General features: G+C 42.0%; 1 protein-coding gene across 8 annotated transcripts in view; it reads right to left on the bottom strand.

Annotated features, from left to right (window-relative positions):
* Positions 1-1,714: 1,714 nt before the first annotated feature.
* The window catches only part of Eda (ectodysplasin A), a 359,916-nt gene continuing 336,932 nt past the window's right edge, over positions 1,715-24,698 (bottom strand). Inside the window, exons 3-8 of one of the 8 annotated variants that reach the window (XM_027935852.2) lie at positions 13,980-14,003; positions 9,453-9,632; positions 8,031-8,065; positions 6,993-7,044; positions 4,056-4,171; positions 1,715-2,244 (exon numbers count right to left, since the gene is read on the bottom strand). In XM_027935852.2, coding sequence (XP_027791653.1) covers positions 1,993-2,244; positions 4,056-4,171; positions 6,993-7,044; positions 8,031-8,065; positions 9,453-9,632; positions 13,980-14,003 — 659 coding nt within the window. In that variant the 3' untranslated portion in view covers positions 1,715-1,992. Of the gene's footprint in view, positions 2,245-3,371; positions 3,507-4,049; positions 4,181-6,992; positions 7,045-8,030; positions 8,066-9,452; positions 9,633-13,979; positions 14,004-24,698 lie in introns of those variants that run through there. The other 7 variants (XM_027935851.2, XM_027935855.2, XM_027935850.2 and 4 more) reach the window with 7 other exon arrangements.

The raw sequence follows: 24,698 nt of genomic DNA on the forward strand, positions 1-24,698 counted from the left end.
ATCTTGGTTCCATATCATCAACTTTATTGGTTCTCTATAGACCCCAATTCCACACAGTTCTATGGTGTAAGGGAATAATTTTGGAGTCAGACCTAGCTGACTTAAACTGGGTGAAATCTTAGTCAAAGCACTTCACCTCTCTGAGCCTCATCTAAACAATGGCATTTGAGATATTCTCTGCTCTGCCTTCTTCAAAGGAAACAATAAAAGAGAAAGTACTTTCCAAACTTTGAGAGGTTCTGCCAGTTCCTAGTACAATGGCAGATTGTGTAAGGCACTTTAAAGGAGCTGAGCCTGTAGCTTTCCTTGCCTCTGCCTCTGGTTGCAAGGCTGTCATTAGCAACTGGACAATAGAGGCCTGGTCCACCACTTCTTGCCCTGACCCTTGAAAGGGAGGCACATCTGAGAAAGAAATACCTGTTGTTCTTGGTAGATTCCAGTTGCCTGAAGGAATGTATTCCCATCTCCTCAGAAGAAAACAGATTTTAGGAACAAGAGGAGCAAACTGTACAAGGCTGACCCCACAGCGTTGGCCTGGACCTAGCACTTAGAAGCCAGGTTGTATCCAGGCAGGTAGAAATAAAGCCCTTGAATGGTCCTAGCATTTGACCTGGCAGGAAGCTTGGGGTTGGGCCAAGGTGCCTTTGGACCTGAGCTAGGGCACAGAACCCTGCCCAATGCCCAGATGCTGGCTTCTCCTGAGCCTGACTTCAGTGAAGCAGCAGGGGCTCTGGGGTGACTAAGCTCTAATAGGCCATTGGCTGCTGTCCTTTTGGATGAAGCCTGTCCTAATGATCACTTGGGTTGCGGCAACTTGGACAAAACTCCCCTGTCTTAACCCTACCTCTTGCCCTTTCTAGGCCAGGTAGTAAAACTCTGCTTTGCTGATGCCCAAGGGCAGTCTAGGGTTTGGGAATTCAGAAGGCTACTGTGGCAGCTGCCTGTTAAGAGTCACAAATATTAGAACTTGACTTAGGGACGTTTGGAGGTCATCCAGTCCAACCCCTTGCCCCCAGACACAGTTTGATTAGAATTAGATGAATACTACTTGTATTGTTTAGTAAATGGAAACTTCTCTTTGTGCCCAGGTAAGCTAAAGAATATCCCAGACTCACATAAGCACAGGTCCCAGGTTAGGCACCTGTCTCAGACAGAGGTAGGCTCTGTGGAGAAAGAAGACAGGAGTTCTAGTCAGATTGGGGCAGGTGCAATTGCGAGGGGGACCCTAGGGAGTTTTCTGAGCATGCAGCATAGCTGTAAACAAAGAGACATGTGGCCCCAAGTACCGATTCAGAGTCTTATGCAGGCAGGTTTGTGGCTGTTCCTGCAATGGTTCCCTGGCAGAGCTAAGTTCCCGTCTCTGGAGCCCAGAAAGTTGCCACAGTGTGGCTCTCAGCCTGAGTGGGAAGGGCTCCCTGACCCTCTTGCAGGTCACAGTGCAGAGCAGCAAGAATGCTTCCACTGCCAAGGACACTTGCTTGGCAGGTTCTTCCCCTGGTCTCTGCCACCAGCACCTATCTTTTCCTTCCTGGCTCTCTCCTTAGGCTGTAGCCTAATGCCACCCTTGCCCCACCCCCAGCCAAGAGAGGAGCAGCAGCACCCTTGGGATCACCCCCAGAGTCTGGAGTGCACCTTCACTTTCTCTGGTCCACTGCCCTGGATCCTCATTTTAGTGCAACAATGATAAATCTGACAACAGGGACCTCGGGGTTGAAGAGTCATGCCATAAGCCAGTCAATAAGGAGCCAAAGAAGGTTTCTGCTTTCTGTAAACCCTGGGGCTCCATCAACTGTCCTGTTAAATCAAAGTCATTCTGGAAAATCAAGCAGGCCTTATCATCCTGGAGTCACTGGGGAATAAATAGCACAGGGGCGTTTCTCTCTGTGGCTGCAACGCCAATATACCTCACTCCACAGCAGCACTTAGAGGTTCTGGGAGTCCCGGCTCCCAAACCTGGGGCAGGGACATGGGCAGGGGCAAAATGGGGGGAGTCTAGGATGCAGGGGCTTCGCCCAGCCTGATGGCCCCAAAGAAGGTGGTGTGCTTGCTCATATTGATAGAGATGTCGGCGTGCACCATTTTCACGGCGATCTTCTGCCGGGCCTTGAGGAGGCAGACACCCGCAGTATAGCAGGTGTTGTAGTTGGTCTTGCCTGTTTCGATGCTGCGGGTGCACTGCAGGAAGGGCTTCTCATCCACCACCACCTCATAGCTGGCAAAGTCAGTGAAGTTGATGTAGTAAACCTGGGTGAGAGGCAACAAGAAGGGATTGGGGAAGAGAGGAAAGAGAGGGTGGGGGCCCTCCCCTATAGTGACCAGACAGGACCCTCTGAGATGAGCTGCCAGTGTACCTTGTAGAGGGAGCAGTGCCACTTGAAGGCATGCTAGTGGGCCAATAGGAGCAGCAGGGTGATAGGTTCATGCACTGTCTTTCCCCTATTCCACGGGGCTCAGGTGGCTGAGCAGACCTTTCTTACAACAGCACACCTGTCACAAACTCTGTGAGGGTAAAATATTGTGCCTGGTTTGCCCCTTCAACACCTCCTCACCCCATCTCTGGTATGAAGCACAGTGATCTGTACACCTTAGGTGCTCAATCAGTGCTTGATTAATGCTCTAGATAAAAATTAACTCCCAAGTTCAAGCCCCAATGACTATGTGCTACTAAACTTAGAAGTCACTGATCCCCAGGGAGGTCATAGTAATGGTATTCCATTTTCTCAGCTCTTTAACAGAAGCCCCTTCAGCTTGCAGCAGCCCCTCTCAGCACTAAACTCCTCTCCCTAATCACAGGACCCCTTGACACTCCCATTAGATGACTAAGGAAACAGATCCAGAAAGATGGTGAGCCATCCACCACAAATGATATATCAAATTTGGAAGGGCAGAACCCAGGTACCTAACTTCACTCCCATGGCCAGGAGGAGACACTAACCTATGCTTGATGGCTTGGTGTCACAGGGATTTTCCTAGCCTGCATGGGCCTCTCTCAATTCTCCCCTACATTTAGAAAAGTAATTTTTTCCATCTGCATTACCCTTAGTCATCATGCCCCATCCCCTTTTGATTATTGGCCACCACCAAATGGCACGTAGTCTGTAGGACATTGGGGTCATACCCACATGCCCCATAGGGGTTGAGACCATCTGACACCCTAAATCGCTTTATGAAAGCTAGGAGCTGTGTATTCAGGTGCTATATTATCTCTTGGGTCAGGACCAAGCTATGCCAGGATGCTCAGTGTGCCCAGCGAATGCTTATTGACCCACCTTCTCTGGCCACTCTCCTGTGAGACCCATCTGTTGGCTCCGTAGTCCTTCTGTCCATCCGCCTGCTTGCTGCCCACCCCAGAGAAGCCCCAATCTCAAGGCTCATCTACTTCTAACTCTGTGGAGACCCCCCCCCCCAGTGGGGGCACCCAATGGGGAATGGCAGTGGATGGGCACTGGCAGACCTGGGGAGTGGGCCCAGGGCAGGGAAAGGACAAAAAACAGAGGGAGAAAGGCCTGGGAGAATGACAGAAGGAAGGAGGCAGGAATAACAGAAACAGAAAGACAGAGACACAAATGGGAGAAAGAGGAAGGAAAGAGTCAGAAATGTTTTTGAGGTGGAGAGAAAGTCCGCAGGAGCACAATTCATTATAATGCCCAAGCTAGCAGTGTTGTGGGAAGCAGTTCTCAGCAGCCCTGGAACTGACTCTCAAAAACTATGCTGAGACCAAGCTCAAGTTTGGCAGTAGAACCAAACAGTTCAGAGGGAAACAAGGGCCTGGGGCCCTGCAGGAGGGAATCAGATAGTAGGATGTGGGAGGGGCCTCTCTTCAGTTTTTCCATGATACATGGCTAGGAAAAAAAATGAAGCAGCCCCCCCCCCCACCTCATTCCTCCTTACAACGCCCTCCCCCGGGGAAGTACCCTTTCACCCCCACCCAGCCTGCCAAAGCAGGAAGTTAGCCAATGGATAGTCTTGGCTGTCTCCATAGTGCCCCTATGTGGCCTGCACCGGATCTGCATTCTGGATATAAGAGTTAGGCCTAAGACCGTACTCACTTCTACCTGACTATAGATGAAGTAGGTGCCGTCCACCAGTACCTCCAGCTCCCCGCTGCGGGGATGTAGCTTAAACACCTTGGGGTTCATAGTGATGCGAGACCAGTCATTGAGCACTCCACCTGAAAGATCTCAGTATGAGAGAAGGGCAGTCAGTCAGTACATGTCAGAATAATCTGGGCAATAGAAATAAATACCAAACAGTACACAATCCCCTACCTTGCCCCAGATGACTAGGAAGGCCCAGAGGCCAAGCTTTAAGAAGAGCATTTGGAAGCAGGGAAGTAGTGCCGTTTATTAAAGGACTCCTGGGCCTGCCTCAGAGCCCTGTGTTTTGCCTTTCTTTCTTCATCCCTCCTTTCCTGACTCTTTTGTCTGAAAGAGTATTTAACCAACACCTTCCAGTTAGAATTTGGAGTGCTGGTGGTAAGAGAAGAGTGGGCACTCTTCTTTTCTTTCTTTCTTTTTTTTTATGGGGCCTGCACAGGCAAAATTCAGACACTGAGTGGCAGGCTAGGTCTTATTATTCAATTTTACTCTCCCAGCAGTAGCTCCTGAATCCCTCTCCTGTTTCATAGGTTCTCCTCCTTAAGAGAGTCCTTTTTATGGTTCCTCCACACCCACTCCTTTCTGGAAAGCCTCCCTGGGTCCTCAGGCAATTACTCAGCCCAATGAATGGGTCTATCTGGAGAACATTTAAGGATCAGAGGTGATTGAGACTCCATGTCAGCTGGAGCTAGTGACCACCAGTAATCAAGCCCCATAGGTGTGAGGGATCTTTAAGAGAGTGAGGGATAGACTGCCAGGTTGCAGTAGACCAGCCAGAAGGATAGGGGAGGGTGTCTGGGAGTTGAGGCACCCTTGGCAAGGCATCTATCTCTTGGCTCTACCTCAGTCAGGGGGAGTCAGCACATGAGGGTAGAGGAAAACTTCCCTTTTTCATCCTGCAGAAAAAGGGATATTATTTCCTACTATGACAGGGTGGAGTGGAGGGAACCCAAGTTCATGGAGCCTTTTCCCCCTCTCAGCCATCCATTTTTCACCCAAGAAATTATGTTTTGAATATCCATCCTTGGTCAGTCTCAGGAGGCTGCCTCTCCGAGGTGTGAGGAAAGAGGCCTCTGGAATAGGTGGCCATGTTTCCTCAAGGTGATACATACATAGGATGGAGTAGGAGGAGTTGCCCTGGCTCCATCTCTTCAGTGGACTACTCTGGATGATGTCCTGTCACCGCTGACTCCCTCAGTTCTTCTGGTGGAACTAAAGGTCAGCATGGACAACTACTGGGGAGTGGCCAAGGGGGGCTGGAAACAGTCTTGCTATATGTTAGCAGGAACAAAATCAGTAGCTGCTGGCACAGAATAAATACTGAGGCCATCACTCCAGACACCCAAACAAATCTATTCCCTATGTGTCCCTGTCCTCCCTGGACAGATGGTAATCATGGCCCACTCCAGGCTCTGGGGCCCATGGCACCTGGTCCCCAGCAGGACTGCTAGGATTTTGGTGCCATTCTGCTCATTTTTTTGTGCTTATGAGGCTATTAAGTCAGACATCCAGGTGGCAGGCAAGGGGAGTAGCTAAGTCCAATCATTAAGGAAACTCAGCACAACCAGTTCAGGACTGACTTGGCTCTTAAAAGCTGTCCCCATATAGCAGGTTTCTTGGCCTTCATTTACCGTCTCCATACTCACAACCCCTCCCTTTCAGTCCAAGCTCTGCAAGCATCTGGCATCTTGGCTAGCTTGCTATTTCCTAAGGCTCCTGGGGGTTCTTGCATTTTAGGCTTTGGGCACCCTGGGGACTGGACATTATTTCAAAGTGCTGTTCTTTAATGAATGTTCATGTCTCTTTGGGGAAGAAAATTAACCTAATCATTCAGTGGAGTGGACATACATATCACCGAAGGAGCATAACACAGTACAAAGAGCCAGGCAAACAGTTTCAAATCTCAGCTCCTAAAAAACTATGACATCTTGGCCAGTTAATTAACCTCTCTGAGTTTTGCTTTCTGTCTCTGTAGAAAGGTGCTAATACCTACCTCATAGGGCAGTTGTGAGGGTCAAATGAAATAAAAAACAAAGAAAGCATGTTGAAAACTCTAAAGTACCATACAAACATAAGCCACATACATTATTATGGTATTATCCAATCCCTATGGGACTCTGTTTCCCCACCTCCCTCTCTCTGTTTCTCTGGTACCAGGCATTGAACCCAGGGGTGCTTAACCACAGAGCCACATCCCCAGCCCTTACATTTTATGTTTTTTAAATTTTGAGACAGGATCTTTTAAAGTTGCAGGGCATTGCTAAATTGCTGAGGTTGGCCCTGAACTTTCAGTCCTCCAGCCTTAGCTTCTGGAGTCCCTAGGATTACAGGCATGTGCCACCACACCCAGCTATTTCTCCATCTCTTAAATGCAGGGGTTACATTAAAGCAGTGTTCCTCAACCTCATTAAACATGTTCTCCCTTTTGGTAGACACTAGCATCTCATACTCCCTAGGGATTCTAACATAATCCTCATTCCCTGAGAAGCACCCCCACTCATTCTCTTTTTAGAGTGATCACACAAGAAGAGCTCAATTTTATGTAGTTTTCCCATCTCGAATTTGTATTGTGAAAGTGTTTATCAAACTACACATATCTCTATGGCGACTCTGATATAGACTCCATCCTTCAAGAATATCTGGATGGATGATGTCTCAAGTCCCTTTCAGTTCCCTCATCAGTGAATTCTAAATGCAATTTAGGTGTAGCAACTGATCTTGGTGCAAGCCATTACTGTGGATAGCCAGTAGAGGGCACGATGGAGTAGAGAATGGCCTTCTATGCCAAGGGTACCTCATAGGCCTGGGAGGAACTAGGCTGGACAATTATTTGGAGGCTGGGGATGAGGGAGGAGAGATGCTCCTTTCAGGGAGGCAGCCTACTTTGATTCTTACCATTCTTGACTTGAATTGCTGACCCTTGGCCCTGTAGATGCACCACAGCTGGCTGGGAGGATGAAAAAGATAAAGAGTAGTCACTGTAATAGTTTCTCACTCTGCCATGGTTCCCAGGTTTCTATCCCTCATTTCTAAGTCTTCTTTTGTATCCCAATTCTTATTCCTCTCCCTGGTCTTGGGATGTTAGTGACTACATTTCTACTAGAGGGCAATATAATTTTGTAGCTCTGCCACTTCCACGCTATGTGACTTCAGCTAAATATAGTGCCTCTGAGCCTCATTTTCCCAACTGTAAAATGGGAATTATTAGAATCTCTGGCTTCTCTCACAGGGAAAAATGGGGATTATAAGAATCTCTGGCCTCTCTCATGGGGACGTCTGAGGATCAAATGAGGTGATGGATATAAAATGGCCCCACGAAGCCATCGTGCACTGTGCAGCTGTGTAGATTTATCACGGTGGCCAAACAGCTGTAGTGAGGGTGGCTGAGATGAGACAAAGCCAGGCAAGGCAGCAGAACCTGCCAACAGAGACAGATTAGGAAGCTCAAAGACTAGGGAGGAGCCCCTGGGGCCATTAAGGCAGAAGCCTAGGCTGGGCTTGGCTTGGAGGTAGTTGGCTATTTTTCAAGGACACACTCTTAAACTCCTCAGCTCTGTCTCCTAGGCACTTTGAGTGCCAACTAGGTGTCTGGGGTATGTGGGGAGTCGGAGGCCAAGGTGAACATTCCTGACTGTTGGCTCATTTCCATTCACTACTGAGTCTAGCTCTGGTGACCCTCTGTCTCCTGTGGAGTGAGGGGGAAAAAGTCCCATAGCTAAAGGTTCCCACAGGTTCCCATAGCTAAAGGCAGGCCCTGAGACAAAGTTTTTCTATTCATAGACATGGGAGGGGTCTGTAAGTGAAAATCCTCAGAACCTCCAAGATGTCTTCACCAAATAAAGCTTCAGGAAATTTGGTAGGGAGCTGCCTGAAAGTCTGCTCTAAGCCTGTGGCCTTCCCTCTGCCCCAGGAAGACAGAAATTCCCAGCCAACCTGGTTTTCTCGACTTCCAGCTTTATCAGCAGCACCTACAAAATAGGACAGGACAATAAGAGGGTGTACTCTTTCTACCCTTTCCCCACCCAGCAGCCAGTGGCACTGAACCTTGCTCCTTGGGGCCAGCCCTGTCTGAGCTTTCTTCCCCAAGTCTTAGAGCTGTGGGGAGAGTCAGAATGCAATGGGGGGCCCTGGGAAGTGAGAGGATGCCCTTTCTTTCTCCTTTCTGTCCCTGAACTTCATCTTCAGTAGGCATGGCATCCAGCAGGGAAGCTGGCCTCTTGCCAATACAGGCCTAAGGTAAGCCCCACTGAGAACCCGTGGAGAGTGATGCTGTCTGTTAATAGTCTTCATGGAGCCCATAACCATTTATAAAGATCTGGTTTCTTTAATTGTCTCTTCCTCCTCTAGGACATAAACTCTACAGGAACAGGGACCACTCAGCAATGTATTTCTCCGTACACAGAAAGTGCTCAATTAATATTTGTGGAATGTTTGGATTAAAAAACCAACTTTGTCTCTTGTGGCCATGGTAACACTGCTTAGCCCTATTTGAATTCCAAGTTAAAGAATATGAGTCCTGCTGCTGAATTCTCAGACCTAGAGAAATTGGCTATAAAGAGTCCATTTCTTTTAAACCCCAAGGTACAGGAAGTGAGCAGGAGAAAGAGATAACTACTGACCTAAGTCCAGTCTGACTCCTGTCAACTCCAATTAGGCAGGTCTGAGTCTGCAGCCATACCTTTTGGCTGCTCTTCTGGGCCCCAGGAAAAAGATGCAAAGGGATGAAATGGCATTTAGGCAGTATTGTGGGATAAGGATCTAGTGCAAGAAGCATTTTGTTGCAGAACAGGATGGCCATGATGCCTTGGTCTGCTGGATTCACAGTCTGAGCGACTCATAAATTTCCAGCTACTTAACCATCAGTGACTACTTCTCTACATCTATAGGAAAGGCACCTCAGAGTTCAAGGGATGAAACTACCCTCCAGCCTTCAACATCTCTCCCTATAATCTGTTTCCATGCAAGCATCGTATGTGGAGCTAGATGCTGGGAATCAGAACAGACCAACTCCATCCTCCACAGGAAACCCAATGAATCATCATGGCCCCTCTCTCTGGCTCATGTAAATTTACTGGTACACTATAGGGAGGCCTAAAGTCAAGGGATATTGTGATGGAAGATTTCACATGGGGCAAGAACAGGTAGCCTGTCATTGACATACAAGAAGGTAGAGTAGGCCAGACTCTTCTGGCTTGTCCAATTCCTAGCTCTACACTGGGAAAGGAGACCTACGTTTCTTATTGCACATCAATCCCATCACCACTATTTGAAACCATTCTCAGGATCACCCTCTCTTGCTCTGTAAAAGTATTGATAAGGTGCTTGGGGGGGGGGTGAAGAGACAGGAGAACTCACCAGAAGGTCCCTGGAGGCCAGGGGGACCTTGAGGACCGGGAGGACCTGGAGGACCAGGTGGTCCCATGACAGTTGTTCCTGGAATTCCAGGAATTCCTGGAATCCCTGGGGGTCCCTGAGGTCCTGGTGGTCCTGGAGGTCCTGGGGGACCATTGGGCCCAGGCGGCCCTGCCTTCTTTCCTGGAAAAAAAAAAAGAATCAGAGTTACATTTGTAGTTATTTGCTACTGAGAGTGCACTGTCAGGAGTATATTGTCAGGAGTTCTAGAGACTTTCAATGACATAAAATCAGCCCTCTGGCTGGGAGTTCCTGATAAAGAGCTGGACACTTTTATCACGCATACCCTACCCCTTCTCTCAGTTGGATAGGAAAATACAGAAATAAATGGACCTCAAGGAGCTCAGTCTAGTGGGGAAATAGTCACAGAATAGTAGGAGTGCTACATTAATGGTAAGGACCAAATGCTGAAGAGGTCAGGGGAGTCTTGAAAGAGAAGGTTACAATTCAGCTGAGTCCAAAGGACAACAACTACCAAGCAGTCAGACCTATGGGTCACTTTGTGGTTCTTTACAGAACTGGGCCATTGTTGAAGAGTGTGGGACTTTCATGTTAACTCCCTAGTTTGGTGGATTTGATGTGGATGACAAGAGGAAGCTGGACAGCCTAACCTCAGGAATGCCATTGGCTCTGGGAAGACACTTACTGGAGTCAGGATATGCAGGAGATGGGGGTGGGGATGGGGATGGGGGCAGTGCTAGCTGGGAATGAGAAATGGATGGGGAGGGAGGAAAGGAGGAGAGGGAAAAAGGGAGGGAGGGAGCTAAGAGTGATTGAGGATATTGAGAAACAACAGGAAGTAAGGGGAGGCAGAGTAGAGAGAACTGAGGAGAAGGCAGCAGGCATTGCTTTCTCAGCTGACCTCTCTAAACTCTATTTTTAAAGATCTCTGGGAAAGGAAATTCTGCAAACTCCCTTGGTAACATGTTCCAATGTTTATCACCCCTCACTGCTCACTGTTAGGAAGTTCTTTGGTAGATATAACTGAAATCCCTCCTATGGCAGCTTAAACTTTTATTCCATCCTTTGTGTAGACAGAGAAGAATAGTTAGCATCATTGACATAATAACCTTTATACACTCAAAGACATTAGGTTACCCATCAATCTCTATTTTTCGTATGCTAAATAATCCAACTTCCCAGAGTCTTTTCTCAGAGGCCCTATTCTCAAATGTATTATTCATTATAATCACCAACTCCACTCCCTTCTGTCCTCACTATATTTCCAGAACAATCTCAGTCCTTCTATTTCATATTCTTGTCCTTCGAACATTTCCACCCAGATGTAGTCATGCTAAATGAGACTTAAACCCAAACCTCCAGCTCTTTCTGTTTACTTCTCTGCTCTGAGCAGCTCCACTTGAGGACTGCAGCTAGTCACTCAGAAGTCAGTGTCTTCTTCTTCCCTTTACCACCCTCTCACAATTTTGTGGAAGTCCCAGGAATGGAAGCCTTTTACAGGACTCCACCACAATGCCTTCAGCTGAGGTAGTTTAATTTTAAAGACAACCCTTTCTTTAAAATCTTCATACTGACTCCAACTCCCTGCTCATCAGACTCAGCCTGCAAAATCCTGTACTGACTTATCAGGTCCTCCTTTGAAAATAATGCCTCATGTCCAAGAAACCAAATCCTCATGACAAAGCCACTCAAGAGGCCAACTGTCCATGTTTATCCACATCTGCATTTGGAATGAAAGAACAGATCACTTTTCTCCAGGGAGTTAAAGAAAGGAAGGTCTGGAGAGTATCTCTCCCAGAGTCCCTGTAGCCTTAAAGACCTAGAGGTCTGAGCTTTAGAGTTTTCCCTGAACTTAGCAGCAGAAGATTGGATCTGCTCAGTTTCTACATCTAGCCAATTTTAAGATGCTGAACAGGAAAACCATCTCCCTTCAGATTTGGACTGCTTCCAAATCAGGCTTATTTGGCGCCCAAGTTTCAATTCTAGCTAGTGTAGTGGAAAGAAGTGGAATCTGTACTCCGGAGATAAGAATGTAAGCCCCAGCTCTGCCATAGTCACACTTGGGGCATATTCCTTCCTCTTCTTGAGCCTTAGTTTCTCCATCTGTGAAATGAGGAGGTTGGCCTCAATGATTTCCTTAAGTTTCTTCCTGAGACTAAGGTTCCCTAGGAGGACTGACCTACCCTTAGCAGCCAGGAAACTTTCCTAGCTTGGTTGTAAGGCTTGTTTCTCCTTCATTATTTTTGGGTGGAGTAGACACAAAGGATGGTGCATACTAGGCCATCCTGTATCTTAGCATTTTTGGGCCTAACAGAGATTTTTCCAGCTAGAGGGTGTTCTGTGGGTAGCAAAAACTTCAGCTTCAAGAATGTGAGTCTCCTGTAATTGCTTAATGTAATTTTGGAAGAATTACAGCCAGAAACTCCTCCAGTCCAAGAGAATAATGGTTGCAGTGTAAACAGAGAATGTTCACTTATGAAAATGTTAGAAGGCATTTGAGAAAAAGTTCCTGCTGTGATCTAGTTGTGCAGCTGGTCTTTGCCTCTCTGCAATCAGGGAAGTGTGCTTCTCATATTTGCATACTTATAGAAAGTTAGGCCCAGAGAAGAGCATGTTCAAAATGACCTCTGGACCAGAGGCTGACTTTAGATGATTGAATTCCTTCTTCAGATTTCCTAACAGAATATTTCATGATACAAAAGTCTAGAGACTTTCATGCTTAGAAAGTTACCCTGTGTAGTCCTAGAAGAATATGCATATTCCTTTCAAAGTTGAACTTCATCAAAGGGACAGTTCCCTAACATTTTAGCAAATCCCTAAATATTGAAATCACAACCAAATTGAGAGAGAGAGAGAGAGAGAGAGAGAGAGAGAGAGAGAATATGAATGAATTATAGAAGTAGGAAAATTCCATTAAAGTGTGAAAATTAAGGGAATAACTCAATTTAACTCTTCAGGCATGGGCCTATTCACTGTGTCCAAGGAAATCCATGTTAAATAGTTTCTAAATCACTTTCAGCTAAAGTAAATGCTTAAAGCTCATGTGCATTTTCTTCTCAATAATGTCCCATACACGAGGTAGCAGTGCTGGGCAATGATCCGAATTGTAATTTCTGCCTTAAAGGGATGTGACAAGAGTTAAGAACTAAACACTTAAAGACCAAATTTACTTTCTTAAAAGACAGTATGTTGGTGGGCTGGGGTTGTGGCTCAGTGGTAGAGTGCTTGCCTAGCATGTGCGAGGCCATGGGTATGATCTTCAGCACCACATAAAAATAAATAAGTAAAATAAAGGTATTGTATCCAACTACAACTAAAAAATAAATATTAAAAAAAGTATGTTGGTGGTGAATGCACAGGCCCCACAGAGAAAGGTTTCTTCGCTGATTCCAGTCTCCTGCTTTTTTCTAATCTTGCTCAGCTGAGGTCCTCTGGAGGCCTCAGTTTTGTTACAAAAGGAAAACAAATTTACCATGGGGTCCTGAGTACCTCAAGGCAGCAAAGTACCCTGGCAGTCAGAAGTGGCAGACTGTACCTGAAGCCAGTCTTTTTGACTCAGTCTGAGGTTGATAACCTATTCTAGAAAGTTCCATAAATCTTAATAGAGTCATTTCACTTGAAGCATTTAAATGAAAAATCATTATTTTTACATTATCTATCATCCCCTCAGGCCAGAACCCAGAAACAAGCTAATATACTAGTTTCATAGTTGGTTTTTTTTTTAGACATAAGGAGTGTATCATATCACCTAGTCCTTTCTTTGGAGCTTGTTTTGTCTTTGGATGCTTCTCTTCAAGTAAATGAGCACTTGTACCAGCCCTTGGGCCGGTCTCATCTCAGGAACAATGGAGACTTATTGGCCCAGAAACAGTACAACAGAGCTGCCCAACTAGAAGTTTCTTTTGAAAGACTGAAGGATCAGGGTAACACTACAGTCTAGTTTTCCCATCATAGAGAAAAGGATATTGAATCCCTACAAATAAGACATATCTTCCCTGAGTATCTGGGAAATTGAATAGGTTGAGATTTAGGCCAAAAAACAAAATATTGACATTTTTTTCCATAGGTAGTGTACCTTTTTCCTTATAAGCACTTCAGGTCTTCATTCATATATGATCACTGATTTGATAAAGGAGGGAATAACAGAGAAAAAGGAAAAGCAGGGGAAAGAGTAAGGAAGGATGAGGATAGGCCAGAGATGTAGTTCAGGGTAGAACACTTGCTCTAGCATGCACGAGGCCCTGTGTGAAGAAAGCAATAAGAAAAACAAAAACAATTTTTATATGTTGCTAGAGAATCAGTTTTATCTTTCATGGACCACTACTGAAGAACCATTTTTTTTGTTCTTTAAAAACTACAATGCTCATACACATCATAGGTGATTGAATAAATAATAGACAAACAATGTTGAAAGAAATTAACACAAAAATCCTACTCCCTTGATTTTTTTTCTTCTAACTTTAGAAAAGACATGACAAGACAATTTTTTAAATCAAGAGCTTAACTTACCCTTTTTCTTGTTTTTAACTGGACCTATTAGAAAAAGAAAATGGAAAATTAAGTCACTGAAAATTAATAGAAAATATTTACTCTTTTAAGACAGGCTCTGCAAGGGACCTCCAAGCCTGCAAATTTAAGGGAGCCTGACCGCCAAGGGTCAGGTTCTTGACAAAGTATCTTCCAACTACAAAGCCTTCCCAGTTGGTTTTCTGACTGCTGAGACCACAAAGATGACAAGGAAGATTCTTTCCTAGAGAGAAAAATCTTTCAGCCTTAGTCTTTGGGGAAGGGAATGGGTGCTTCTTTGTAGAGATGAAATGCCCAGAAACGCATAACTCAACAATCTTAGGACGGCATTCCATTAATTCTGCAAGTCCTGAGGTTGAAGAGTCACGCATCCAGGTGAGGACCTGATATGGCGTCTCATGTGGGGAAGCTGAAAAGAAAAAGGAGTTGTTTTCATGGAAGGAGCAAAACAGCAACAATTTACTTTTTAGTCACTTTCTAATAGTGATTTAATTTGGTAGTTATTAAAATAGTGCAACCAGGGGCTGGGGTTGTGGCTCAGCTCAGCACCACATAAAAATAAATAAATGAAACAAAGGTGTTGTGTCCGTCTACAACTAAAATAAAGAAATAGATAATACTGCAAACTTAACACACTCATATGGGGTCCACATGATCTCACACTGTCATTTACCATAATTTAATGGAAGCTTTAAAAGAAGTGTGAACAGTTTCATTGATAGTGAAATCACAAGCATTTTCTTGGGAATTACTCTTAAGGAAAATAATTTTAACCATCAGAGGACACTCAGAAAACCCAAGGCTTTTCTGAAATATGGGACAACCACTCCCTTGACATACACAGTTTAGGTGCCTTCCACTCATTTTTTTTCCCTCCCAGAGACCCCATTTTCTTCATTCGGTAGATGGATCTGGCTCTCTTTAGACACAGGTATAGGATAGCTGTTCCAAAATCCCACAAAAACAATATTGCACAACATTAATCCACTGTCAGGGCCCACCAGAGCTTACAAAAACATCAAGGGTTCAAATATTATTTTATAGTATAACGCATATTTACATATATTCTCTCATTTGATCCTTGTAACAAGCCTGGAAAAATCTCTAGAGATGATAGCAGTCTCTACTAGAGGTCAGTAGAGTCTCTAACCTATAGGACTTCCAGTGTGGCCAGGGTTGCACAAGCCCTTTAGAAAGAAAAACACAACAAAGAATAAAGGAAAAGAAAGGTGGGCTGGATCTCATGATAATTAAAGGGAGATGAGTTTAGGAAAGGGATCAAGGGGTGGGAGATGGGAAGGCAGGGGGAAGTGCTGGGGGTGTTAGTGTGCATGTAAATGTAGCAACAAATCCCATCATTTTGTACAACCATAATGCACCAATAAAAATGTGAAAAAAAAAATTCAGTGTCTGTGTAGACTTCCCTGGCAAAGTAATTTCATGTGCAATGGTAGGTCCTGAGTGCAGGAGATGTTTTAGGTAGAATTGAGCAACCTACTGCACTGAAAGGCCATGAATCTCCATTCTCCTATCCTCTTTTTTCCCTCCTTCTCTCTCCTCCCAGTCCTTTGTTTTCTTCTTCTTTTTTTTTTTTTGCTACCCATCCTTTATGGTTTTTAACAAGACTGAGAGCTCTTGAGAATATGTATGATGGTTCTGGCAAGGAAGTACAACTATACAGATAATACTAAGAGGCAGCAACTCAAACTGAGAAGGGCCTCTTCCTTGAACAAGAAAGCTGATTGGGGAAAGATGTACATAGAAAGGGCCAGGCCCCAAATAGTCTGCTACCAGCTCACTAGTCAGCAACCTCAGACCTGGAGAGCAACAGGATGGCAGCAACTGCAGCCACCTTGCCCTCATAGCCAAGATGTGCTAGTCATGGCCAAGGTTTTGGCTAAATCAGCTGGAGGGTTAGTGCTGTTCCATCAGACTTCAAAATAGGCTTTGAGGAAATCAGACCATCACTAGTCAACCAGACCTTACTGAACATGCCTACAGAATGGAGAACAGTATATACTGCAACACAACTCCATCCTCAAAGAAATTACAATTAGAAAAACACCAAAGATGGGGGATTTTAGGAATTATACTGGCTAACTGAGGGGGGCGGGGAAACCTTCCCAGAGAAAGTTTGATTTAAATGCACTATTGGAAAAAAAAAAATGCACTATTGAATAGAAGGAAAGTGAAGTTTTTTTTTTTTTTTTAATTTTCAAACTTCTATTATTTTTTTGCCGCAGTCTGGCTGGGCACAATCAGAAGCCACTTGTCAAAAGAAACTAACTTTATTTTTAGAACCAAACACGCCAAACAAAACAACCTCTCAGGAAAAATCCTCAGAGCCTCAACTGCCACCACCGGCTTTCCACACGCCTGTCTCTCCCCCCACAAGCTTCTTTTCCCCTCCCACAATCCTCCTGCTCTTGAGGCCGATTGGCTGGGTCACGTGGGCAGAGCCAAAAAGTCCCCCAATGAGCAGCTCCGTGGTCTGAAAGGGCAGGGAAACAGTCCAATGAGCATCACCGCAGAGGAGCCAATCAGCTAGATGTTGCTGGGGCCGAGGAGCCAATCAGCTAGATGTTGCTGGGGCCGCTGTGAGCCAATCATCAGCCGGCAGCTGGATTGCTGGCAGCTGGAAGTTTGCTGGGGCCCCTTCGGCTGTGGCTCTCAACATTTTTTTACTACACATACTTATTCATTACTTGTATATACACATAAATAATACACAAAAAGATAATCCAAAGAAAAAATAGCTTATTAAAGTGAGGCTGGGGGACAAAAAGACAGACAGTGTAGGCAATAAATGATTGGGTCAGAAAGATGGGGGCTGATTCAGAAGTAAATGAAATGCTAATACCCCCAGAGCCCTTTCCCCTGCTGCAACCTGTTGTCAAGGTGACCTGCCTCCAGGGAATTGTTCCTCCCTACACTAGGCTGCTAATGAATGCCTCCAGGGCTGCTCCCTTCCTGCCTGAACCCCTGGGAGGCTTTGTTCTGCCCTCTGATTGCTCTACCTTTGGCCCACCTTTTGGTCTCTAGTCACAGAAGCAGGATGGGCAGGGGAGGCCAAGAGAAAAAAGGAATTCTAAAATCTATAAAAGGGGCAGGACACCCCTACTTCCTCGGATACCAGCTCTGGATCCCCTTCTCTGCAGAAAAGTCCATCTCTGTTCTATTCTTTAAATAAAACTTGCTTTCTTGGTGTTAAAATTTTTGAGTGCTTTATATATCCCAGAGATTAGTGCTCTAGCTGATGTGCAAGTGGTAAAAATTTGCTCCCAAAATGTAGGCTCTCTATTCACTTCACTGATTGTTTATTTTGCTGAAAAGAAGCTTTTGAGTTTGAATCCATTCCATTTATTGATTTTAATTGTTGCACTATAGGAGTCTTATTAAGGAAGTCAGGGCTTAATCCAACATGATGGAGATTTGGGCCTACTTTTTCTTCTATTAGGTGCAGGGTCTCTGGTTTAATTCCTAGGTGCTTGATCCACTTTGAGTTGAGTTTTGTGCACAGTGAGAAAAAGGGATTTAATTTCATTTTGTTGCATGTGGATTTCCAATTTTTCCAGCACCATTTGTTGAAGAGGCTCCAATCAATAAATGGGCCAAGGAACTGAATAGATACTTCTCAAAAAATGATACACAATCAATCAACAAATATATGAAAAAATGTTCAACATCTCTAGCAATTAGAGAAATGCAAATCATCTCACTTCAGTCAGAATGGCAGCTATTAAGAAAACAAACAACAATAAGTATTGGCCAGGATCTGGGGAAAAGGACACACTCTTACATAGGTGGTGGGACTGCAAATTGATGCAACCAATCTGGAAAGCAGAATGGACATTCCTTGGAGAACTGGGAATGGAACCACCATTTAACCCAGCTATCCTACTCCTCAATCCATACCCAAAGGACTTAAAAACAGCATACCACAGGGACACAGCCACATCAATGTTTATAGCAGCATAATTCACGATAGCTAAACTGTGGAACCAATCTAGATACCCTTCAGTAGATAAGTGGATAAAGAAAATGTGATATATATATATATATATATATATATATATATATATATATATATATATATATATAAAAATAAATAATATACACACACACACACACACACACACACACATACACACACACAATGGAATATTACTCAGCATTAAAAGAGAATAAAATCAGGGCATTTGCAGGTAAATGGATGGACCTGGAGAATATCAAGCTAAGTGAAGTGAGCCAATCCCCAAAATCCAAATGCCAATGTCTTCTCTGATATAAGGATGCTGATTCATAATGAGGATGGTGGGGAGGAGGGGATGGGCAGAATAGATGAACTTTAGATAGGGCAAAGAGAAGAGGGGGGGTGGGGGCATGGGGGTAGGAAAGATGGTAAAATGAGATGGATATCATTATCCTAAGTACATGTATGAAAACACAAATAGCGTGGACTCTACTTTGTGTTCAACCAGAGACATGAAAAATTGTGCTCTATTTGTGTAATATGAATTAAATTGCCTTCTGATGTTATTTATAACTAATTAGAATAAATAAAATAATTTTAAAAAGCCAAACTTGCTTTCTATGCTTGCCTTGGTGTTTCTTAGGTGTTCGATTTTCACATCTGGGGAAATGGAACTTGGCTCTGATTGATTCTTATTACTGGTATCAAAAGTACCTGCATATAACTACTATTTTAGGCAAAATTAGAAATCTGTGGATATCAATATGTATTTTTCAAAATGTGATCAAATTTAAAAGGTTAACAAACTTTTTCTATGTCAATAACTACATTTCTACATTGTTTTATAAATGTAGATGATTTGGCATTTAATCATCTTTGATAAACATTTAGGTTATTTCTAATTGCACTATTATAAACAATGCTATAGTGAATGTTTTTACACGTGTATGTTTTTATAAACTTGCCCCCATTTGTTTTAGAATGTATTCATTAGAAATGATACTGCTGGGCTGGGTGCAGTAGCCCACACCTGTAATCTCAGTGGTTCGGGAGGCTGAGGTAGGAGGATTGCAAGCTCAAAGCCAGCTTTAGCAACTTGGTGAGGTCCTAAGCAACTCAGCAAGACCCTGTCTGTAAACAGAATATAAGAAAGGGCTGGGGATGTGGTTCAGTGGTTAAGTGCCCCTGAGTTCAATCCCTGGTACCAATAACAAAAACAAAACAAAACCAAAAAACAACAACAACAACAAAAAAAACAAAAGATAAAATGATACTGCTGGGTCAAAGGATGTGAGAATCTTTCAATGAAATATAATTATCCTAATAATCTTTTTCTATATTATTACTGCCTTCAATGTAATGCTTAGTTAGACCCTCACTAATGTAACATTATATAGGTATCTGTATTTTTCTTAGTGCTTTTATGGTTTCATTTTTGTTTTTAAATCAATGAGCTATTTGGTATATAATGTGAGTTAGGAATCTAAGTAAAATTTTCTTTTTTATCCCCTAAAATGGCCATGATGTGAAGAGTACTTAGAGAAACAGGCTGAAAGTCTTCTACTTCATCTTGGGTCATAGGAAGGCACTCAGAGCTTCTGCTTAGTAAACATTTGCCATATCTCTTGGGGTAAAAAAGAAGATGAAAAATACCTATAGGATTGTCATTAGATTGCATCACATCTCCCACAGTTGATAATAAGTATATCATCTCAGCAATACAGGGGTTCCTTATTGTTCTAACATAGCTTACTATGACCAGTAAATCATTCTTATGAGTCTCAACATATATTTTTAAGGCCTGACTCTATCTGCCATGCCCACTGCTATCACTTGACACCACTGTAGGTTTCCAGCTTCTAGTGAGAAAATGCTAGGAAGCTAGAGCTATCTCATACTAGAAGTGAGCATCTTGACACAGAGCAAAAGCAGTAACCCCTGCTGAGTTCTATAACCTTTTAGATATATTGATTTATTTTCTCTACATGCTTCAGAACTTTATTCTTACTCAGAGGACTACTAGTCTCATATGTTTGTTTCCATGGTAACAAGCTACATTTCTATATCATTCAAATTCCCCCTAATTATAACCACCATACTTTCTATATGCAAACCCCACAAATGTATGAGAGTGGGACAGATAGCTGTTAATTACCTGGGACTACTTTGAAAGGAGTAAAATTGAAAACAGATACATTTTGATCAACATGAACAGGTAGTCTGCCTATCTGACATAAAGGAAAAGGTGTGTTGTAATAGAATCAGGGCCCTAGAGGCCACCAGCTGGTCTAGACAGATAGTAGTCTTGACTCAACCACAAAATAACAATGAAGCAAGTGACTTTTCTTCTGAGTCTTCATCTGTTAAATTAGGGAACACTATATACTTCATTTCTGTTCAAAGCCTAGCGTTCTAATGAAGACTGATGATGTAAAATCAACAATCTAGAATTCTATATCCATGAAATTATCCTTCAAAATGAAGTAGAAACAAAAAATCTCAAACAAACACAAATGGAGGGAATTTGTTGTTGGTAGATCTGACTTGGAAGAAATGTTAACAGAAATTCTTCAGAAACAAGGAACATGATATAGGTCATAAACTTGGATCTACATAAAGAAGGAAAGTGAGTTAGAGAATGAATAAATGAAGGTAATATGAATTATTTTATTTTTTCTTAATTTAATAGATGATACTTTTGTTCAGGGTAATAATAGCAAAAATTTGTTCCATGGTTATGACCTTTGAATATGTGAAACAAATGAAAGCAGTGTTATTAGGGATAGAAGATATGGACTGGAAATAATTCTGTAATAAGGTACTTGTACTACCTGTGAAGTGGTATAGTATTATTTGAAAGCAGATTAGGCCTGACACAGTGGTGAACACCTGTAATCCCAGTGACGCAGAAGGCTGAGGCAGGAGGAGCACAAGTTTGAGGCCAGTCTAAGCCATTCAATGAGAACTTCAGCAAATTAGGGAGACCCTGTCTCAAAATGTTTTTAAAAAATAATAAAATCAAAAGGACTTGGGATGTGGCTCAGTGGAAAAGTTCGCCTGGGTTCAATTACTACCACCAAAACTAAAATAAGAAGAAAGTAGATTGGGATTCATTGTAAATATATATTTCAAACAGTAGGGAAGTCTCTAAATTAAAAAAAATATAATTGCTAAGAGACGAGGGAAAAATAGAATCACATAAAATGCTCAATTAAAACCAGAGAAGGCAGAATAAGAGTGGAAGTTAAAAAAAAAAAAGAAAAAAAGAAAAAGGGCAATGAACAGAAAACAAATACGGTATGGTAGACATTAATCCAACTATATTAATAATTTCTTTAAATGTGAATACTCTAAATATACCAGTAAAAAGATAAAAAGTCTGTCAGAGCAGATTAAAAAATATAAAGCATAACTACATGTTGCCTGTAAGAAACCCTCTTTAAATATATAGGTAGATTAAAGGAATAAGAAAGACATATCATGCCAACAATAATCAAAAGAAAGCTAGCTCATTCTGAAATGTGCTTCACACAAAGCACACTTCAGATCAAGGAAATTATCAGGGATGTTATATAATGATAGAAGATATTCCAAGAAGATACAACAGTTCTTAAAGTATATGCACCTAACAAAAGAGCATCAAGATATGTGAGAGAAAAACTGAGAGCACCGTGAGGAAAAATAGATGAATTCACTATTATAGTTGGAGACTTAACTATGCTCACAGTATTTGCTTGATCAAGTAGGCAGAAAATAAGTGACTATACAGTTGAGCTGAATAGTGCCATCTATCAACTAGATTTAATTGACATTTGTAGAATACTTCAGCCAGCAATAGCAGGGCACACATTCTTCTCAAGTTCATATGGAACACTCACCAAGACAGAACACATTCTGTGTCATAAAACATAAACATACCTTAACACATTTAAAATAGATATTACACAAAGTAGGTTCTCATATCACAATGGAATAAAACTAGAAACCAAGAACAGAAACATCACTGGAAAATCTTGGAACTACAGAAGATTAAACAGCACACTTCTAAACACACTGGGTCAAAAAGTCTCAAGGGAAATTTTAAAAGACTTCAAACTAAATGAAAATTAAAACAAAACCTATAAAAATGTGTGGGATGCATCAAATGCAGTGCTAAGAGGAAAATTTATAATAATAAATTCACACATCAGGAGAAAGCTCTAAAATCAATATCTAAGCTTCCACCTCAGAAAACTAGAAAAGGAAACCCCAAACTAAGGAGAAGCAACTAAATAATAACAAGTAGAGCAGAAAAAATGAAAATTAAAAACAAAAATAGAAGAAATCTATGAAATCTAAAGCTGTTTTTTAGAAAAGATCAATAAAGTTGATAAAAATCCCTATTCAAGCTAAGAAAGAAAGATGGCACAAATTAATAATATCAGAAATGAAAGAAGGAGTATTACAACTGATCCCACGGACATTAAAATGTTAATATAAGAATATTATGAACAACTCTATTCTCATAAATTTGATAACTTATATAAATGGACCAGTTCTTTGAAAGACATAATCTACCAAAACATACCCAAGAGCTAGGTAATATTTATAAGCCTACATCTATTAAAATCAAATCAACATCTAATATTTTTCCAAAATAGAAAGCACCAGGCCCATATGATTTTGCTGGTAAGTTTTACCAAACATTCAAGGAAGAATTTATATCAATTTTCTATAATTGCTTCCAGAAAAGTAGATGCAAAAGGAGTAATTTCTACCTCATTTTACGAGACCCGCAAACCAGACATTATAAGAAAAAGAAACAAAGAAGAAAAGGAACTATAGACAGACACCTCTCTTCAAAATAGATGCAAAAATCTTCATTAAAATGTAAGTCAATCAAAACCAACAGTGTACTAAAAATTATATAGCATAATTGCTGTGGTTTAAATATGTCCTCGAAAAGTTCAATGTTGAAAAATTGGTCACCAATCTAACAATATTGAGATATGGGACTTTTGGGAAGGGATAATGTCATGAGGGCTCTTGTTAATGGATTAATGGGTTATAGTAGGAATGGCGTCTGTTACAAAATAAGCTCTTTCTGGCATGCTTGCTCTCTCTTGCCATGTGATGCCCTCTGCCATGCCATGACCCAGTTGGGAAGGCCCTCATCAGATGCTAGGCAAATGCTGGCACCACACTCCTGTACTTCCCAGCATATAAAGTGCTGAGCCATAAAACCTCGATTTTTTGGTAAATTACTAGGACTCAGGTATTTTTTTTTTATTGCATCAGAAAATGGAATAAGAAATAAACTAGGTGGGATTTATTTTTGGTATGCAAGGCTGGTTCAAAATTCAAAAGTTAGCCAATATAATACACCTACAAATCAACAGGATAAAGAAGAAAATCACATAATCATTCTCAATAGACGAAGAGATAAGTTAAATAAGCCAATCCCCCAAAACCAAAGGCCGAATATTCTCTTGGATGTGTGGTTACAAACACATAATAAAGGGGGTGGAGGGAAGAATAGAAGTTCATTGGATTAGACAAAGGGGAATGAAGGGAAGGGAGGGGGTTAAAACTAGAAAAGACAATGGAATGAACCAGACATAACTTTGCTATGTTCATATATGAATACACGACCAGTGGAACTCCACATCATGTACAGCCACAAGAATGGTATCCTAATTAGAATAAGTTACACTCTATTTATGTATGATATGTCAAAATACAATCTATTGTCATGAACACCTAAAAAGAAGAAATTCAAAAAGCCTTTAACAAAATCCAACATCCCTTCATGATAGAAACTATCAGCAAATTAGGAAATGAAGGGCATTTCTCTAATTTGATAAAGGACATCTATCCCAAACAAACAAATGAAAACAACCCTACAGGTAATATCATACATAATGGTGAGGAACTAAATGTTTTCTTCCTAAGATTGGGAATAAATCAGGGGTGTATACTTTCACCATTCCTACTCGACATCATATTGGAAATCCTATGTAATCCAATAAGACAAGAAAAGGAATTAAAAGTATCCAGAATGGGAAGGAAGAGATAAAATTGTCTTTGTTCACAGATGACATGATTGTCTACATAGAAAATCCCACAGAGACAGGTGTGGTAGTACATGCCTATAAGCCCAGCTAGTTGGGAGGCTGAGGCAGAAAGATAGCAAATTGAAGGCCAACCTGGGCAACTTTGCAAGACCGTTTCTCAAAATTAAATAAAAATGGCTAGGGATGTAGTTCAGCACTATAGCACCCTAAGTCTGATCCCCAGTACCTCAAAACAACACAAACCAAAATGCCAAAGAGTAGACAAAAAGGCTCCTGGGGCTAAGTGGCAATTTTAAAGTTGCATGGTATAAGCATAATACATAAAAGTCAAATGATTTCCAATATGTTTGAAATAAGCTATTGAAATTTCAAATAAAATTCCCAATAGAAAGAAAAAGGAAGAAATAATTAAGATATAAATTTAACAAAATATGAGTATCTATATGAGGAAAACTACAAAAATTAGATGAAAAAAAATAAAGGCCTAAGTAAATAGAAAGATATTTAATGCTCAGGAAAAGAAGCAAATATTGTTAAGATGTTACTTCTTCCCAACTTGGAATATAGATTCAATAAAATCCTAATCAAAATTCTATCAAGTTATGTTGTAGGTATCAAAAACTGATGCTTGTTGAGAGCCACAGCCGAAGGGGCCCCAGCAAACTTCCAGCTGCC

This window comes from Marmota flaviventris, chromosome X (assembly GCF_047511675.1).
Source record: "Marmota flaviventris isolate mMarFla1 chromosome X, mMarFla1.hap1, whole genome shotgun sequence".
Taxonomy (NCBI): Eukaryota; Metazoa; Chordata; class Mammalia; order Rodentia; family Sciuridae; genus Marmota; species Marmota flaviventris.